Genomic DNA, 20,310 nt, shown 5'->3' on the forward strand with positions numbered 1-20,310 from the left:
AAATTTGACTGAAACAGTGATGAACAGTGTGCCACTGTGCGTGAACAGTGCACCACTGTGCATGAACAGTGCGCACACAGTGGCACTTGTTCCCTGCAGCTGAAATGAAAATAAAAAGTTGGAAATGCTGAAAGCTAGACGCGTTCAGCCACATCCAAACGCCCTCTAAGGCAATATTTTGTGTATCTCTCTCTCCCTTTCTCATTGTCATCCCTTCTTATTCTTTCTCATTTACTCCCATAAGCACTAGTGTCATTTATTTATTTATTTTTGTGGGTTTATGCACATCTTATTATTATCTCCAAAATACTTCTGAATCTCTCCTCACAATTATGGCTTGTTTCCCTATTGTCCTGTTGTCATCCTTATTTCCATGGGTATGTTTTCCTTACCTTAGTGTGAGGTGGATGGGCAACATGAACCCCTATGCAGCACTCATTGTGGGTGAAAAGTTAAAAACCCTATCCTTACCTTGCTCATCCCTTCCTCATGGATTTTTTTTCTACCCCATTTGAGATAGGATACATAAATACCTATAGAACAAAATAAAAAATTAGTCATCCCTAATCCAACTAAAACATTCAAATCCAAATTTTATCTTACCTAAATCAAATCAAACCAACCCAAAACTAATGAATTTGGTTTAGAGTCTCCAAATCCCAACAATCAGGTTGCACTTATATCCATAAAGAATTTTATACTTCAATTGGTTGTATATTTTGGTATTTACATTCAAGAGACATTTTAGATTTCAAATCTCTTAGGGGCCGTTTGGTAATGTTGTTCTAGTAACGTTGTTTGTATCTTTTGAAAATACATGTGGGTGAAAAAGTACGTAAAAATATATGTAATGTTGTTTAAAATCTGAAAACATGTGTTTAAACACATGTACCAAATGACCCATTATTTTCTATGTAAATATTGAAATATTTACTTATTTTAAAAAGTTGCATTTACACCTAGGAAAAAGTATATCCCCAGCAAAAATTAAATTGAAAAAGAAAAATGTAGCTTTCAAGAAAAAAAAAAAAATGTCAATTCAAACCGGCCCATGTAACCCAAACCAAACTAGAGAATCCATATTCTTTTTCTTTTATCATTATTTTTAAATTTTCCCCAATTTCCTCTCCGTTCTTTGCTTACACTAAACCCTAAAAAAACAGATAGAATTTCGAAATCCAAAACGAAGAATCCAAAGGAAACCGAAGCAGATTCAGAGAAGAACAAACAAATTAACCCCCAAAAAAAAAGCCCCAATTTTTTTGTAAGTATTTACATACATATACATATACCTATACATGTTTGCTTCTCTCTTTGTATCAATTTTCTAACACAGACATGGCTGTGTGTGTGTGCGCAAGTGTTTATAGGTCTTAGAAGGAGAATTGGATTGAAGAAAGTGCAGTAGTAGCTGTAGTAATGGTGGCAACGACGAAAACGACATGAGTAGGTTGTCGTTCAGGCCTCGTCCGCTCGACATTCACAAGAAGCTTCCTATCGTCAAGAGTGTCAAGGACTTCGAAGATGATGATGTCCCCACTACGGCCAACGCTGCCACCACTGCTTCTTCCACTCGCAATTCCCACTTGCTTCGTCTCTCTTCCGATGCAGCTGAACCCGAGGTATTTATTTTGTGGTTTCTTCGCTGGGGCATTTTGTCGAACAGTTGGTGTGCGTTATGAATTTTTTTGGAGACCCAGGTGAGTTTTGAGGTTTTTTTTGTGATGGGGTTTTGGTTTTATGACTAGAGAAGGAATGGGGTCCAGTGGGTTTTGAGTAAAGAGTGTGAATTGTGGTTGTGGAGTGTGAGTACTTTGTTAATATGGCGGGTTTGGTGAAGTTTTTGACGTAATATTGTTGTGTTTTTGTGTATGCATATGTAGTGTAACTCACCCTCATACTGAATTTTGAACTATAGATGAGTTTCTTAAATTTTCAATACTATATGATCTAAAGGTTAGTGGCATGACATTACATGAATTCTGCTATTACACTAGTTCTTCTTTGTCTTGTTCCATCAATGCAAGATCATTTTTTTTTTCAGTGGGGAATGGGGGAGGGATGTTGGTTAGGAGAGGATTCAGGTGGAGGGAAATGACAGAGGAGCAACTGACAGGAATAGTCTACAGTGATGTTTTATTGATAATTTTTGCAAATATGGGGTGATGGCCTTCTCTGTCCAGGCCAGGAAACAGATTTTCAGCTCAGCTCCAGCTTAGTGATGGAGCCACCTTCTCACTCCTTACTCAGAATAGGGCAATGATAAATGTGGAGTGGTTACTAGAAATTGGTGTATGGGAGATGCAGCGATGAACTAGTTATGAAGTGGATTTGTGGAAATGTATCAGAAGAGTTGGAAGTCTCTATCTAGGCTTTTGTTTATCCAATATTGGGGATTATTTCGTTGTCGTTTTTGGCATATTGTGTGGTGTGAGGAGGCCCATTTATAACATGCTTTCCAATTTTGTACGCTATTGCAACATATAAGGAGGCTTTGACACCTATATGCTTGCTGGGTCGTGTATTTGCAATGGGAACCCAAATTTTTTTAGGGATTTATATCATAGGAGTGTGACATGGTTGATTAGTTCTTGGTGGTTTCTTGTGGCATTCTATAAGAGAGGACGGGAAGGATGGGTTAGGGTAATGATAATCTGGAAGGAAGAAGTTTTGAGTAATTTTTCTATATGGATTTAGGTGACTATGGAGATGTGAATTTCCATGGAAGGAATTCGACACAGTCAAATTGTCAGAATTTAAGTGGAGGCAACATTTCAAAGGAGCAACAGAGATGGATAGACTATGGGGATATGTGATGTTGCAAATATGGAGTGGTGGATAAAATTTTGTGTAAGAGGGATGTGTGGACAAACTTTCCATTAGGTTTTCTAAAGGTATATGGAGAGTATGAGTTTCCTTATCTGTCCCATGAAATGAATTAGAAAAATAAAAGGAAATATGGTGGAGAATAAGGCATAATCTCTTATTAGGCCTTTGTCAGGTACAGCTTAAATAAGTTGGGTGGGAAGACGATTAGCAGGGTGGAAAAAGCTGTCTTTGTCCAAAGGCAGGAGGTTGATCGTGATTAAGAGTACACTCTTCTATTCCTACCTATTTTTTGTTATTGTTTATGAAGCCTACTCAAGTGGCTAATAAGTTGGAGAAACTTAAAAGGGACATTCTATGGGGAAGATTGGGGATGCCAAAAAGTTCCATTTGGTGGATTGGAGAGTAGTATATTCCCTATAAAAGAGTGAGGATTGAGTATCAAAAAGCTTAGCTCTTGTAACCAAGCTCTTTTAGGGTAATGGTTATGGAGATTTGTAGTGGAAAATGATCATCTTTGGAGAAGAGTAATTTATGTAAAGTATGGTGAAAGTTGGGGAGATGGACTACAAAACCTTTCAGGGTCCACATAAGGTTAGTTTGTGGAAGAGTATAAGCAGGGGATGAGAGTTCCCCAAATTCTTATGCTTCAAGGTACAAGAAGATTCCAGAGTGAGATTTTGGTGAAACATTTGGTGTGATGACTGCTCTATTAAAGGACTTGTTCCCAGACCTATATGCCTTAGCGGTGGAAAAGGAGGCTTCAGTAGCTGGAATCTCACTTTATTCTGTCTTTCAAGGATTGGGGGCTGGAATCAGTTGCTTCTTTTTTTGAGCTAATGTATGATAATTTTCCTTCTTTGTTAGGTATTTATGTTCCTCATGGATGCCATTAAGAATAGCGGTGTTTTAGGTTTATTCATGCCATAATGCCCTTGGGTTCCACAAGTTCTTCCTTCCCATGGAAGAGAATTTGGATTGCCAAGGTCTCTTGTAAGCTGGCGTTCTTTGTATGGCTAGAGCTCCTGGGAAAATCTTGACAGTCGATAATCTTCACAACTCGCAAGAGGCATTTGTTGATAGTTGATTGGTGATATATGTGTAAAAGCAGAGGGGAATCTATTGATTACCTGTTTCTTCACTGTTCTTAGGCAACAGATATCTAGTCCTTCAATTTTCCATTATTTGGGCTGATGTGGGTGATGCTCAGATTTGCGTATGAGCTATTGGAGTGTTGGTAAACATGTTTTCATTGTCATGAACATCCAATGTGTGGCCAGCTGTGCCTTTATGTGTCATGTGGAATCTGTGGTACAAAAGAGGTCTTGAACGACCTGCTTTTGTAATCAAGGAGCATACCTTACTGTCTTTGTATGATTGGATGAGAGCACTGGTTGACATCTCTTCTTTTTTTTTTTGGTTGAGTTTATTGATTCTCTTTCTCTTTGATTTGTAACACGGAATCTGGAACACTTTGTGATTGGGGTTAGTCCTAAGCAATTTTTCACGCTTAGGGAAGGTGCTACGGCGTACACCTTGCAACTGGGGTCCAATTCTTTTGGGCAGTACGCATCAGTGACAGAGCTTAAGGTTGGTGGGCGGCGGCGAACTATCATTATTCCTGCTGGTAAATTACAACATGGATGGAGAATTTTTGGGGTTGAATTACGAAGGATGTTGGAACCAGCCCAATATGCGCTGGGTGGAGTGCAGTTTGTACCGTATAGGTCTAAGCAGATCCCCAAACATCATCCTCCCAGGTCTTATGTGGAAGCTGTCAAAGCTCCAGTGCAGGCGAGATTGAAGCATGTTCAGCAGCCCTTCAACAAAGATAAGCCTAAGGCTGATTTTGTGAAGAATATTGTGGAGTTTCCTAGTGAAAAGTCTCGTACACGAGGTTGTAGCTTTTGAAACGCGGGATGGTAGTTCTCATCGAGCGTGAGTGGGTGGTGGGGAGGGTGGAGCGAGGTGATATTAATGGCAAGAATAAACTTGATGAGAAAATCTTGGAAGGAAATAATTGTAATATTCCTTTGAAACTTAATTTGAATTCAAAAATGGTTGAGTTTGGAAAGTTGCGTGATAATAGGAAGGGACGTTGGGCGGGGAGAGTGGCTTGTGAGTGTGAATGAATTTGGAAAGAGGCGGGTATTATGGGATCTTTGGTTAAAGGAGAACAACGAAGGTGGCAAATGGGTTCCACGTAACTCTGTTTCTACTAAGGCGGTGGGTATGGGTCCATCCAAAGTGAAGGCCCCGATCCTCGTTGGGTAATGAAGAACCCACGTTGGGCACCGGGATTGTTAAGCCCAACTAATTTTGAGGCGGTGAGAGCTCACTTAGTGGATCTATGAGTACGAGTCTTCTTTCCGGGGAAGGAGTCACTTTGCCAAGTCCGGGTGGAAATAATCTTCTTGCCACGAAGGTGTATCGGCGCTCGATGGTCGGACCCAACACATCGGAGCATCCGGCGATGCGTCGAAGGCATCGGCGATCTCTTCCGGCACATCGGAGCACACGGTGACATCGCGAAGCGGCTCCGATGGTCACACCCATCACCTCGGTGCAAACTTCGACATCGGCAGGCGGCTCAGATGAACTTCGGCTGTGACGGAGGCTGAACTTGAGGGTGGTCGGCTCGGCTCGGTTCGTCTAGTCCGGCCACCCGCGGCGAGCGAGCCGGTGGTGGTGGCCCAAGTCTCCCGAAGCGAGGTTCCGGTTGTTAGATGCTCCGTTTGGAGTCGAGGTTGGGGCGGTGGTGTCATCGGACTCAATAACGGAACAAGTTATGACTCTTGATGACCGCGATAGTGTCGAGAGGTGGTACCTTTGTCGTCTTCGGTGGCATCGGAGGATGGGGTTGAGGACTTTGTGGGTTTGGAAGGATTGGATTGTTCGACTGCGAGGGAGTTCATCTCCACGGCCCCGAATATAAGGGAATTGGTTGGAGATTTGGATAAGACTTGGGGTAACTCCAAAGACTGGATTTTACAAATGCGTGATGGCGGCAATTAGTACTCCCATTGTCCCTGTATCGTTCTCCAGTTGTTTGTCGATGCTGCTCTAGTATAGAGGGTGAGTGTGTACCGAGCGGCGTTCCTTGTACTAATGGAGGGCGAGAGGTTACTTGGGCAGATGAGAGTGAGGGGCTAGTAAACTCCTTGGGCTGTGGTTCCGGATTAGTAAGTGAGCCTTGGGAGTACGATGGAAGGTTGAGGTCTTCGAGGGAGGTGATGAGCGTTAGTTGTGGTACCTTTGGCCACTAAAGGTCGTTGGAGTTGGAGTCTAGTCCTATGAAGGAGATTGGGTGTAAGGAGAATGCGAGATAATTGTCAACTTTCACAATGGGTAACAAATAGGATTAGGGCTTTCAAGAAATGCATTGGGTACTTCACTAGAAGGTTTTGAGGAGCGGTTACGGAATTGTTATTAGCCATAGAGGCCAGAAGAAAGATAGACGAAACTTGTGGTGGGTGATCGGACGAAGTTGGTTAAGTCGGACGAAGGGGCGGCGGGAGCTGAAAAATTTCTTGTCTTCTTTGAATGTTGAGTATGATATAAATAAAGCAAGGAGTGCAAGTTTTGAGCGGGCGGTTGTGTCTTATCAATGAATTTGAAGATTATTTCTTGGAACGTTAGAGGGTTGAATGAGCGGGATAAAAGGTTCAGGGTTAGAAACTTGATTAGGAAATGGGGGCCGGATGTGGTTTGTCTTCAAGAAACCAAAATGGAAATTTGATTAATAGAGCGAGTGATTCGTAGCTTGTGGGGTGGCCAACATGTTATTTGGTCATACTTAGGCTCTTGTGGTGCTTAGTTTGGTGGGGTATTAGTGATGTGGGACACTCGGGTAGTGAATAAATTGGAGGAGGCAGTGGGGAGATTTTCGGTTTCCTGTAAGTTTACGAGTGTGTCAGATCAGTTTGTATGGGCGTTTACGGGTGTTTATGGTCCTAATTTATACGAGATAGGAGATTATTATGGGAGGAACTTTGTGGCTTGAATAGTGGCTTGGTGGAGTGTCCCATGGTGTGTGGGGGGTGACTTTAATGTGGTTAGGTTCCCTTCGAACGATTGGGGTCTACTTCTTTCACTCTTTGCTATGAGGGAGTTCTCCAATTTTATCTCGGAAACGGGGTCTCATTGATGCCATTGCAAGGAGGTACTTTCACTTGGTCTAATTCTAGAGAAGTTGTTTCGAAGGCTAGGTTGGACGGATTTTTGTTTTAGAGATTGGGAGGATAAATTCCCAACAATTTCTCAAAAACGGCTGTCTAAATTGTGTTCAGATCATTTTCCAATTGTCCTTGAGGGTGGATTTTTTCAGAGAGGGAGTATGCCATTTAGATTTGAGAATATGTGGCTGAAGGATGAAGGTTTTGTGGATAGGGTTCGGTCATGGTGGGATGCCTACCAGGTTCATGGTGCACCGAGTTATATTCTGGCCACTAAATTAAAGCTCCTTAAAAATGATCTGAAAAGATGGAATGTGGAGGTGTTTGGTCATGTTGATGTCCGGATTAGAAAATTGTGGAAGGACCTTAGTGTTCTAGAGAAAAGGGAGGAGAGTCAGGGATTATCAGCAGAGGATAGGGTGGAAATGGGTAGAATTCGTGATGAGTTAGAGAAAGCTATCCTGTTGGAAGAGATTTGTTGGAAACAGAAATCCAGAGTTCTTTGTGTTAGGGAAGGGGACAGGAATACTAAGTTTTTCCATCGTATAGCTAATTCTCACAGGAGGGTTAATTCTATTGATAGGCTTATGGTGGATGGGGTGTTGTCATCGGACCCGGTTGCGATAGCAAATTGTATCTCTCAATTTTATAGGCAGCTTTATTTTGAGGAGGTGACTCACAGACCTGTCTTAGATGATGTAGATTTTTCTAGCATCTCGGTGGAAGATGCGAGTTGGTTAGATAGGCCTTTCGAGGAAGAAGAGGTGTTTCAGGTGATCCATGACTTTAATGGTGATAAGGCACCTGGCCCGGATGGCTTTTCCATGGCATTTTTCCAGTCTTGTTGGGGTGTTTTGAAAAATGAAATTATGGCTGTATTCCACAACTTCCATACTTAGGCGGTGTTTGAGAAGAGTCTTAATGCTTCATTCCTAGCCCTTATTCCTAAGAAAGTGGATGCTGTGGAGGTCAAGGATTATCGGCCTATTAGCTTAGTTGGTGGGATGTATAAAATTATTTCTAAGGCGCTGGCTAATCGGCTTCGTAGGGTGGCGCATGGACTTATTTCGGATTCACAAAATGCTTTTGTGAAGGGCAGACAAATTTTGGATTCCGTCTTGATTGCTTCTGAATGTATTGATAGTAGATTGAAGTCGGGAGTTCCAGGGGTGCTATGTAAGTTGGATGTGGAGAAGGCGTATGATCATGTGAGTTGGGATTTTTTAATGTATATGTTGCAGCGTTGTGGTTTCTCAGAAAAATGGAGAAAATGGATAAGGTATTGCATTTCAACTGTGAAGTTTTCCATTTTGATCAATGGTAGCCCATCTGATTTCTTTGGAAGTTCTAGAGGACTTCGGCAAGGGGATCCCTTATCTCCATTGTTGTTTGATATTGTGATGGAGGCGTTGAGTCGTATGTTGGATGTGGCTGTATCCACTGGGCAACTCTCAGGCTTTTCTGTGGGCAGTATGACTGGTTCTTCAGTAATGGTATCTCACCTTTTATTTGCGGATGACACATTGATTTTTTGTGATGCTGAACCTTCTCAGATTGCTAATTTGAGGGCGATTCTTGCTAAATTTGAGGAGGTGTCAGGGCTTCGTATTAATTTAGGGAAATCTGAGTTGGTACCTGTTGGAGGGGTACCTAATTTGGAGGCTTTGGTGGGTTTGTTGGGGTGTGGACAGTCTTCTCTGCCCTTGAAATATTTGGGCCTTCCTTTAGGTGCAAAATTCAAGGACTTATCTGTTTGGAACCCTATTCTTGAGAGAATGGAGAGGAGATTAGCAGGTTGGAAGAGAATGTACTTATCTAAAGGAGGTAAGGTGACACTCATTAAAAGCTCACTCTCGTCCTTACCTACATATTTCCTTTCCCTTCTTCCTTTACCGGGTAAGGTGGCTAAGCGTATGGAGAAGATACAGAGAGACTTTTTGTGGGATGGGATTGGTGGTGAACCTAAATTTCATTTAGTTCATTGGGCCAAGGTTTGTAGGCCTTTGCAGGATGGGGGGTTGGGTATAAGACAGTTGAGTAATTTTAATTCTGCCTTATTAGGTAAATGGTTGTGGAGGTATGGTACAGGAGCGATGCTTTATGGAGGAGGGTTATAGAGGCAAAATATGGGAACATGTGGGGTGGTTGGTGTACGAAGAAGGTGACAAGTCCTTATGGGGTCAGCTTGTGGAGATATATTAGAAGTGGTTGGTTGAACTTCTCTAAACTTCTTGTTTATGATGTGGGGGATGGTACTAGAGTCAAATTTTGGAGGCATGGATGGTGTGGGGATTGTACTGTCCATGAGGCCTTTCGGAGCTATATTGTCTTAGTAGGTCCAAGGACTCCTCGGTGGCTGAAGTTATGGGTTGGTCGTGGGAGGTTTCATTGGAACGTGCAATTTCGTCGTCCACCACAAGATTGGGAAGAGGAAGCTTTTGACCGGTTCATGGGGCTAGTCTATTCCTCGTCACGAGAGGGTTTGGTCGGATAAGGTTTGTTGGAAGTCTACAAGGAATACAAGTTTTGAGGTTAGAAGTTATTACAGTTCCTTCTACCCTAATAATCTTGTTTCCTTTCCATGGAAAATGATATGGCAATCGAAGGCGCCTCAAGGGTAGCCTTCTTTTCTTGGTACGCTTCCTTAGGTAAGATCTTAACAACGAGACAACCTTCGTAAAAGACGAGTGATAGTTCTTGGCTTGGTGCTTTATGTGTAAGAGGTGTGGGGAGTCGGTGGATCATCTCCTACTTCATTGCACCATAGCTTGGGAGTTGTGGTCTTTGGTTTTGTTTGTTTGGCATTCGGTGGGTTATGCCTCGTCTTGTTATTGAGGTGTTTGAGGCTTGGCAAGGAAAGTTTGCGCGACATCGTCACATTGATGTTTGGAGATTAGTACCTCGGCTTTGCTTGATTTGGTGCATTTGGCGAGAAAGGAATGCTAGAAGTTTTGAGGGTTGTGAACGATCTTTGCTGGAGATTAAGTCATTTTTCTTACACACACTTTTTGAATGGAGTGTGGTTTTTTCTCATTTTTCTTGTTCTTCCTTTTCTATTTTTCTTGACCGTTCTTTTGTTTCTTGATTTTTGTACCCATAGTACATCCCCAATGTACTCGTTTTGGCTTTTTCTTTATTATTTTTAATAATATTCTTACGTTATTTATCAAAAAAAAAGAAAAGTACTCGCACACATCTTAATGTGAGTGTGTCTGTGTGTGTACTGCTTCCAAAAATTATATTGTAACATCATGACATTTACCTTTTACAACAATTAAAATTTTGTCAATTTAAACCTATGATTGTGTTTATGAATGGAGAGGTGTTCTGATACTACTGTTTAAATTAATTTTAAAGATTTATGTTCATTAGGTACATCAAGCCCCTACCAAGAAAGTGGCCGCGGAGATACCTACTCCTCAGTATGTAGTTGTGGATACATATGAAAGAGACTATTCCCGCACTTTCAGTCAACCAACATCTTACTTACGTGGAAGGGGAGGTTTGTGAACTAGATAGATCCTTTTTGATGTTATAATTAGCATGGAAGTTCTTTTGAGTTGTATCTGATTGTTGTAGCATGCTTAAACTCTGTTAAATTTATTTTTAGCTCGGGCTGAGCTTGGAGAATTTGTTGAGTATGACTTGGACAATGAGGATGACGATTGGCTTCAAGACTTCAACAATGAAAGAAAGGGTCTTGCGCCTGAAAGGTAATCACATCAAAAATTACGTTATTAGTTTGCCTGGTTCTATCCTTTTATTTGACAATAGTTGGTTTCGTTTAATGTTCTCCTTTAATCAATATCTTTTTAGTGGCTCAATAGTTTCATGGTGTTATACCATAATAACTAGAAGTTATAACCCTTTTTTTTTTAAACTTTGTCTATGGAAATTGGTCCGAAACAGCTATAAGCTATAGGAATTGTTTAAAAATGGAAATGAATTTGTGAATAGAAATGCTGAATCATTCTAGAAGGACTATATTCACAAGTTATTTTTCAAATTTCTGTGCACAAAATTTAGTCATAATGTAATCATTGAGCTGCACTTGTGATTGCAGGTTAGAGTTTTTTATTTTTAAGTTGGAGGTATTGGACCATAAGGCTCGAGAAAGAGCAGGAGTTATTACACCTACTCTCGGCTCACCAATTCCTGTACTTCTGCAACTGGATGCCGCTATTGAGGTGAATTTTTTTTTTGATTGTGTATATCCTCACCAATATGAATGATAGTTGATGCTCTGCATTACTTTGTGCATTAAGTGGCTATGATTGGTACCATTTTTCCCGGTCTTGCTAAATGAGGTATTAGTTGCTTAGGTATGTGTGTAGTTATATATAGAAAAAAGTTCCCATTGCTCTGTTCCTGATGAGGTTGAAATTCAGCATGAAATGAAACTTTGTAAAGTGTTCTTTAAAGTCCCAGGCTTACAAGAACACTTAACTTGGCTGCATAGATGCATCGATTAGAAATCAACCACTTTTTGGAGATCAAATGGCATATTCTTCTATCTTTTTCATCCAAAAAAAAAAAGGCATATTCTTGAAATAATATTAGTTACTGTATTTTCTCACCTGAAGGGCGGCCCCCAGAAGTGGGGTGGGGTTGGGGAATCAGCATATTTCTTATTGCTCCCTTAATCTATGAGTTGCATACCTTTTGGTCATTAAGGGGCTATTTGGATCATCAATTTTCATAACTCATAACTCTGTTTCCATAACTCATAACTCAAAAATGGTGGGAACCATAGCGAGAAGTCCGTTTGGGAGCAAATAACTCAGTTTCCATTACTCAATTACTCTAATTTTTGAGTTATGAGTTATGGAAACAGAAAACACATTTTAGCTGTTTTCAATTTCCATAACTCATAACTCATAACTCAATGACATATTTGTAATTAAACACACATGGAGGGACCCACAGCCGCACCTTTTGACCGTTTGACTTTTTTTTTTTTTCCTTTCTTCTCTTGGGTTCGGTCTTCCGTTCTACCTCTTTTCTTTTTTCTTTTTTCACTGGTTCGGTCTTCAGTTCTTCCTCTTTTTTTTTCTTTTTTTTTTCCCTTCTTCTTTTACTGGTTCGGTCTTCAGTTCTTCTTTTTTTTTTTCTTTCTTCTTTTACTGGGTTCGGGTTTCTGGGTTTTTTTTTTTTCACTGGTTCAGTCTTTAGTTCTTCCTTTTTTTTTTTCCCTTTCTTCTTTTACTGGTTCGGTCTTCAGTTCTTCCTTTTTTTTTTTCTTTCTTCTTTTATTGGGTTCGGATTTCTTGGTTTTTTTTTTTTTTTCACTGGATTCGGTGAGTTTGGGTACTGAAAAAAGAAAAAAAAAAAAAAAAAAAAAGCTGCACTGAGTGACAGGTATGGGGCCCACAAACAGTGTGAAAAATATTGAGTGATGACAAGTGAGTGATGTTGCCAAACGGGTAGGGTATTTTCAGTGATAAGTGATGAGTGACGGAAATTGAGTGACAAAAAAAAATGATCCAAACAGCCCCTAAGTACCTTTGATGCAAAAAATAGAAATCATTTGTTGTTACTTATCCAAAAAAGAATAAAAAGTAGAAATCATTTGCTGGATTACTTTAAATGTTATTCAGGTATAAAAGGTTGCATTTAAATTTTTTGCTTTCTTAAATATCATTGGTTGCTTTCTTAAGTTATTTGTTGTTGGTATGAAAAGTTGCATCTAAATTTTCTTTGTTTCCTTTTCTTTGAATGCTAGGCTTTACAAGTTCAGTCTTTCAGACCTGCTGTTATCCAGTCTGTTTATAACTATTGGAAAGAGAAGGTATGTTTTAAAAACTACACTTAATGATATTGAGAGATTTTACGTCATTGGGATAGCATGAATCTGCCAGAAACTGCTGGGTCTCTACAGTGTTTTGTATTATTTGTGGGTTTAGGCATTAATTGTTTTTTTTTAATCTTTTTTTTGATAATTAATATAAAAGAAGCTGTGAATACACAGGATGTATACACAGCTCTCCAAAAGAATACAAAGAGATAATGATTACAATTAGAAAGACATTCTATATGAACTTTGAATTCATATTACTACATCCAAGAGTGTGAGACCACTCAAATAAAGTTCTCGGCAATTGAATATTTGTGAAGCAGTGGCAAAATATTTTAGTGTATGAGAAAATGCTAATAAAAACCTGACAGGGACTCAGTTTGTAGTAACATAAGAAAAAATCATGCATGGCAAGCAATATAAGTTTAAGGTGGCTACATTGTATTTTGATGGACTAAGACAATACGGCAACAGCAAGCATAATTTGACGGATTTTCGAGTTAGAAATGACACTGATATTGATGTTCATCATATTACGATCAGGGAACACATGTCTAATTTTGGAAAAATGCTTACACTGGACGTACACACCCAGGGTTATAAATGGAAATTTTGAAGCTCTCCTCATGGCAAGGCACTGATTCTGGCCATTAGATTACTAAAATAAGATAATGGTCATGTTCTGAAAGGTTTAGGCTGGATGTTTTACCTTTTTAGCCTTTTATGCTTCACTTGTGAAATGTATGCCTCACATGTCTGAGCATTTAGCTTTCTGAATGACTTTCCATATTACATCTTTCATTTGATCATGGTGAGCAGTGACATGTGGGTTCAATGAGCTTTCAGCAATTGCAGATGGTGGTATAACTATGGCAATATGCACTGTTGTGGTTTTTATGCAACTAGAATGTAGTTTAGTCAACCGAGTAAGAGAAGACACGAAAAAATAGTAGGAACTCTTCACATAGGTTGGGGGGATTAATTTATTGTCAATTCATATTACATAATTATAAAATTTCATTTGCTGTTCAAGATAAGTGGTTTTGTTCTGTCATGAATATTTATGCTCCTTTTCTTTTCTTTGGCCAGCGTCGAAGATGGCAAAAGCCTATTTTACGGCGTTTGCAGGTTTGTATTGTCACTTTGTGGTTAGATTGTGTGCCAAGATTTGCATGTAGTCATATTATGACATTTAATACACAACTATACAAGTGTAAGGAATAAGTAAACTCATAATCCTTGATTTTTTTAAAAATTCTTTTTTAGAATGTAAGTTCATAATTGTGGCTCTATTTTTCTCATTGAAAATATATTTTAATGGTAAAAATGTTTTTCTGATTTTCAATATGCATGGAATGGATTTGAATCTTCTCTACAATAATTAATAAAAGGAAAGAGTATTAGATAATGAAGGCTAAAGTGCTTTTCTTTATAGAAGTTATACTTGAAGGCCTATCAATGAGCTGAATGTTTACAAGTTTAATTATAGGGAAATGTATTTTAGAATAATTTTGGAGTGGCATTTTCCAGTGTTAACTACCATACTGGAATTCTTTTGTTGTTAGCAAGCAAATTAGAAAATGCCGATTCTTGGAACATTTTCCTCCATAAGTTCCATAAAACGAGTGTAAACTAGAGTTGGTACTAATTATATTTTTCTATTTTAAAACTGCCCTTTTAAAAATTGTACTATGCTTAAAAAAGAAACGTGTAGTTACATTTAAAAAAAAACATTTATTGGACTGGTCCTTCAACAAAATCAAGACTTGCTGCAAAACTACTTGAGTAATCTATGTGGCAAGTCTAGCTCCATAATCATAGATTTTTCCTCGTACTACATTTGCATGAAATAATTTGATTCAATTGCCCATTAATTTTAAGCTATTCACAGCCTCTACTACTTGTTTTTTACAGCCTCCTCCACCTGTTAATGACACCAATCCCTACAATGTCTTTAGGCCAAGGGAGAAAGCCCACAGACTTCACACAAGAAGGGTAGGTGTTGAGCTTGGCTCACTTTTGCATTTTAACTTAATTTTTGAGTGAAAAGTTCTCTTTCTAGATGATGAAAGTTGTAAACATCAACGTCTAAACATCCTCATGGTGATATTTTGTTTAGATGCAAAGGAGGGAAAACAATGTACAATCATTTGAAAAGCTTCGTCAGGTTAGCACTACTCGCACTTAATCCATTACTGATTTTTTTGCTTACTTTGGTCTTTGAGTTTGACTCAAGTTTGAATCTTGCTTTGCTTAGGTGCTAATGAGCTCTAGCTCAAATGGCACTTTCTAAAGATGGAATATAAGATTGTAGGTTCAGGACCAATTGGGTGCTTGTGTTATTATGAATATAAAAAATTGAGCTCATTATGAGGAAATTTACAAGCTTGAGGTCGCTTAGTTTGTTTAGTTTGATGAGCCTACGCCCGGCCCAATCAAATATTTAATCTTTAGTGTACTTTTGTTTGTATATTTGTCCAAATATTACATATTAAAAAAAATTGTATATTTGTCCAAGCATGTGTGTGCTGATATATGTGGGCTTGTGAGTTTATAAGCCAAGTCAGTACAATAGCATGCATATATAGACTACTAGGACTAGATCGTAATTTTTGATGACTTATGAAAGCCTAAATAACTGAATTACAGATCTAACCTTTACTCTATGAAATTAAAATACTAATAACATAAGTGACTAGTGAGACTTAAAATAAAATCCAAATGACCAATAAAAATATAATGGACTTGTAAAAATAAATAAACAATGTTAAGATAAAATTATCTTCGGGCTTCCTGCATTTGGTGCTTAAAACCAAGGGGCTTGGTTTGCCAATGGCCTCTAGTTCAATTGTTACCTCCTCCCCTTATAAATTCTAGGTGAAAGGTGAGGTTTTGGGTTCAAGACCCATTGGGTGGGTGTGTAACTTGCCAATTATAAATAAATAAATAACTAAAAACCTGAGGGGCATGGTTTGGCGGGAAATTCTCCCCTTTCCATGGCTGAACTGAACTAAGCTCACCCCTATTTGTGTCTTTGTTTAAAATGCATAGCTCAGTTACGAACAAGTTGGAGAAGTTACAAAGGGCTTCCCATGGGGAAGTATTGGGGATGAATACAAATAAATTGGTATATTAGAACACAGTGTGCTCGCCTATTAAAGCAGGCAGATTGGGGTTTGAAAATTAAAACCTTTTAATCGTGCATTATTAGGTAAATGGTATTGGAGGTTTGGAGTGGAATTAGATCAGCTTTGGAGGTCACATATTTCTGCGAATATGGGGAAGCTTGAGTGCCTGAATGTCTAAAGAGGTTAGAGAATCCAATAGTGTGAGTTCGTGGAAGAGTATAAAAGGAGTATGGGAATCCCTCTCTTGTTTTATATTTTTTAAGATAAGAAAGAGTAGTAAGGTGCAATTCTGGTATGACCTTTGGTGTGGTGGGGATACATTGAAGAAAGGTTTCTGGGTTTATTCTGTATAGCAATTAACAAGGCATGCTTGGTTTACTACTTTACCTATAGCTCTTTCATGAAGTGAGCTGGCATTGAAATGTTAACTTTTGAGACCTTGGCGGGACTGGGAACTTCAAATGTATACATTTCTCTAGTCTTTGAATTTTATTTGTTATTTTTTTCAGTGATAAACATATAATTAAAATTGTACATTTGGTTTAATTTTTTTCAGGTGAGGCGGAATCTTGACCAAGCCAAGACCATTCTAGAGGCTCTAATTAAGGTTTGTTCTTCCTAATTGAAGTTTCGAAATATATGTTAGGTAGTTTTTCATTTATGTGGGGATGGAGATCTTCTGTATGGACTTGTAAGACTCAATGTTCAGTATTTGATCTTGTGTAGAGAGAGGAGAAAAAGAGAGAAATAATGGAGACTGAAGTTAGCCTTCAAAGGATCCAAATGAAGTATAAGGTATGCATATGATGTGTATTATCCTCTTTGATTTTATTTATTTTTTATTTGTAAGTGTATGTTATCTTATTTGATTGCATTTATATTTGGGAATGCACCATAACTTTGTGTCTTCTATCTTTGTATAGTGAATTTACGTTCTTAGTAGCTGTATGGTATTTTTGAAACATCATAATAAAGATTCTCGGTCAAAATAAGAGAATCCCCCCCCCCCCTCCTTTTTTTCCTGTATAGCTATCTGCTTGTTTCATAATTTAAATTTAAGACGTTCAGCTTTTTACTTTGTGGTTTGATTTAGTGTACTTTCACCTGGAAAGCATCTGTTGTACTAGAAACCTCACTACTTTTGATTTATTTGGTGTAAACCACGGCTTAGGTTGCATTTTGACAGCCAATTTTTGGAAGTGCAATAATAGGAATCTTATCCTTAGTTCGTTCTAAGTGTGGAGAATAATTGAACCACTGTTTACTTCTTGTTCCTTTGCTCATGATCTTTATTGCACTTCATTGTGTTTTATGACAATTCTATGGTTCAATTGTTGACTGCTTGGGGCAAGGAAGCTTGGTGGTGGGAAGAGCCTGGTTGAATGGAGCTTAACTCCATCTTATGTGGTGTATATGAATGGAGAGTAATGACAGGAATTTGAAGCTAAAGAGTGAGTCAATAGGAGAGATCAAATAGAGTTTTCCCAAGGCTCTGTTTGAATGGGCTTCAGCTCATACTTCTTTTGGTTCTTTAGTCTTCCTCAGATGCATCAATGTTGTTAAGCTTAGCGTCTGATTTGTGATTTTTTCCTGTTTACCCTCTGGGGTGCTGTTCTCTATGCTTCTTGTGTACATGGGTTGCATTCCTTGTGCCAAGGGCCTCGTAGTTGAATTGTTACCTCCCATGCACAAAGGGGGGGGGGGGGGGGAGAAGGGTTCGAGTTGTGGGGTTAGCAGCATATTGTAATTATCTCTTAAAAAAAACAAAAAAAAAAAAAAAAAATATTCTTAATGAGGGGATGGTACCATAATTTAGTAGAGACCAGAATTTAGGTATGACCTTTGGGTAGAGTATGATTTTCCGTAATGGATTAGGATGCTATGACTGTATGCAGTTTCATGCTGGAAAAGGTTATTTGGTAGGGGATATTTCAAGTAAAGATTTTTTATTTTATTTTTTAAGGTGGTAGCCTCTATATATGTATCCTGTTAGGTATGGTAAGAGTTGGAGAGATTCCTCCACAATGTGGTTTTAAAATTTATGTTCTGCATGTGTGAAGAGTCCTCATGATAATCTTTTAATCTTTTGTGTCTGCCCTATGTTTTGGTTAACATGATATTTTCTTGTATTGAATATTTTGCATATTTACCTATAAAAAAAAAGGGTATGTTGCAATTATTCATTTTGCAATTTTATGTGATTCTTGGGATGGGTTACTTGTATCTTCGAGGGTCAAGTATATGCCAATTCCGTTTATTAGGAACCTGGTGTTAATTGTTGAGCGAATTCTTCTTGGTTTTCAGCATGAAACAGAGCTCCTGGAAGATAGCTTGGCACTTCCTGGATTTCCACCCTTCTCTTGCAAGTTTGGTTCTAGCGAAGAAGAATATGTGGATTCAGATGACCTTGCAAACAGCCGTCCTCGCACACGGCCTCCTGCAACACAGAATCCTCCTTTCACAGACTCCAACTTAGTTACAGTTCCCTCAGGAAGCATGAAACAAGAGTTTAGGCGGCGACATGTACCACAAGGATGGCTTCATAAAATGGTACTCTAATAGCTCTTCTGCCCAATCATACTCTCTTTCTTCTTTTCTATGAATTCCCCCCCACCCCCCATCTCTCTCTCCTCTCTTCTCAGGGGGAGGAAAGAATCTGAAAATAATAGCTGAAAGTTTGAGTCATGAGTAAAATATTAACTACCCAACATAAAATGGGTCAGGAAAGATCAAGTCTTTATAACTTGTGGTAGTATCTGCTTTTGCTTGAAGAATATCAAATTCATCACTAATTATGAATTTTAACATGGGATTGGATGATGCAGGATCCTCTTGAACCAATTTTATTGTTCACCAAACCTCTAGTTCCAGAGAAGCTGGCAGCTGCAGGCATTGTACCGCCATCTGATTCATCAACTAGAAATAATGTATCTGCACCACCTTGTAAATTTCGTGGACGAATTGGCCGAGGAGGCCGAATCATATTTGATAGATGGAATCCATTGTTGCAAACTCCGATTGACTGTGGTAACTCTTTTTACATACCACCAAAACCCCGGTCTTCAACGTATAATTGATGTATTCACGTTGCATTGCCCCTCATTCACTAACTGGGACATCTGCCCACTGAAAACAGACCCAATTCATTTTTGTTTGATTATACGGTGGGATCTGTGATCTCAGGGAATTGTAGGCTGAGTAACATTATGTTAGGCATAGAGGTTGTTTGATGCTGGGGCAGGGAGGCGGGTGTATTGTATATTTTCATTTTCATCTGTTGATGTTTGTTTAAAATGTATTTTTCTGCCTTGTCCTTGCCCATGTTAATTATTATATTGCTTAAAGAAGCATGTACATTCTCTCTCTCTCTCTCTCTCTCTGGATCTAGGGAGATAATCCCTGCCATCTCTAAGGACTAGAACCCACAACTGTTGTACTATTTGTTCTGTTCATTCTGGTGGTGGTGCAGATATCATATCAGGAAGAAGCAAGGAAAGATAATTCCCCCATAAAACCTCTCATGGAGAAGAATTTCATGTTTTTAAATGGTAATGGTAATAATATTTATGGCAACGTTTGGTAATGTATTAATTTTTTGTTCTCTAGACAAATTAATGCACTCCTTGTTTTGGTTATTTGGTAACTCTAATTAGTATTAGATTCTAAGAATCAATTCATTTCTTATAAGCATTTGGTTGTTTTGTAACACAACTAAGTAGATTCTAAAAATCAATTCGTTCCTTATAAGCTAAAATGGGTTGCTTATAACCCAACCTATATTACTTGCCACCCCAAAGCCCATTTCCAACTCCCTCACTGTTTGCCGCAAGCCTACCCTGTAAAGTGTAAAAACCAATCAATTTGACGACTTTCAAGTTTCAACTACACCCGGTGACTACAACCTCACAATTGGTGATGATAATTATAATTAACTTATAACCATTGGAAGGGGAGATTTGAACTTAGTTCTCTTAATAAAGGAGGATGGGTTATGCCAATGAGCTACAAAGTTTTTGGCAAAGTGCATCCAACTTTGTTATATAATTTTTAAGTATATCATGAACTTATATAATATTAATTTTATTGGGAATGTTTTGATAAACATAATTAAATGATTGATAATTATATAATGGGCAAAATTTAAGTATAGTACTTAAGTGTTGTTCTTTAGGTTCATTTTTTAAAATTCAGTCACGTGACTATTTAACTAAAAATCCCCAAATGACGTTAACCTAAAACACTTCTATCATATGATAAAAAATCACATGGTGTGGTAATAGGAGTTGGAATACTTAATTCCACCAGGTTCTTGATGATTGGGAGGTAGAGAGAGTGGATGCTTTTTATGAGTATATTTATTCCAAAATGCCAAGGGGTAAGGGGGTTG

The 20,310-nt window shown here is 38.6% G+C and overlaps 1 protein-coding gene across 2 annotated transcripts; it reads left to right on the forward strand.

The window, feature by feature from the left end:
* The first annotated feature begins 1,079 nt into the window (after nucleotides 1–1,079).
* LOC142636557 (uncharacterized) lies at nucleotides 1,080–19,284 on the forward strand. Of its 2 annotated transcripts, none has more exons than XM_075810815.1 (13): nucleotides 1,080–1,264; nucleotides 1,362–1,622; nucleotides 10,374–10,503; nucleotides 10,612–10,714; nucleotides 11,065–11,188; nucleotides 12,724–12,789; nucleotides 13,885–13,923; nucleotides 14,710–14,790; nucleotides 14,915–14,962; nucleotides 16,480–16,530; nucleotides 16,650–16,718; nucleotides 18,228–18,473; nucleotides 18,749–19,284. In XM_075810815.1, the coding sequence occupies exons 2-13, from the start codon at nucleotides 1,443–1,445 to the stop codon at nucleotides 18,998–19,000; spliced, it is 1,389 nt and encodes a 462-aa protein (XP_075666930.1). In that variant the 5' UTR covers nucleotides 1,080–1,264; nucleotides 1,362–1,442; the 3' UTR covers nucleotides 19,001–19,284. The 2 variants fall into 2 exon arrangements, with proteins under 2 accessions (XP_075666930.1, XP_075666931.1); XM_075810816.1 differs by having other exon boundaries at nucleotides 1,103–1,264; nucleotides 1,371–1,622.
* Nucleotides 19,285–20,310: the final 1,026 nt, after the last annotated feature.

Source organism: Castanea sativa, chromosome 5 (assembly GCF_040712315.1).
Source record: "Castanea sativa cultivar Marrone di Chiusa Pesio chromosome 5, ASM4071231v1".
Lineage (NCBI taxonomy): Eukaryota > Viridiplantae > Streptophyta > Magnoliopsida > Fagales > Fagaceae > Castanea > Castanea sativa.

Bases quoted from the DNA above. Each gene is read 5' to 3' on its own strand.
- LOC142636557 (XM_075810815.1), top strand. From the start codon at position 1,443: ATGAGTAGGTTGTCGTTCAGGCCTCGTCCGCTCGACATTCACAAGAAG. The intron at 11,189-12,723 runs GTGAATTTTTTT...TTTGAATGCTAG, and splicing joins AACTGGATGCCGCTATTGAG to GCTTTACAAGTTCAGTCTTT. The intron at 14,963-16,479 runs GTTAGCACTACT...AATTTTTTTCAG, and splicing joins CATTTGAAAAGCTTCGTCAG to GTGAGGCGGAATCTTGACCA.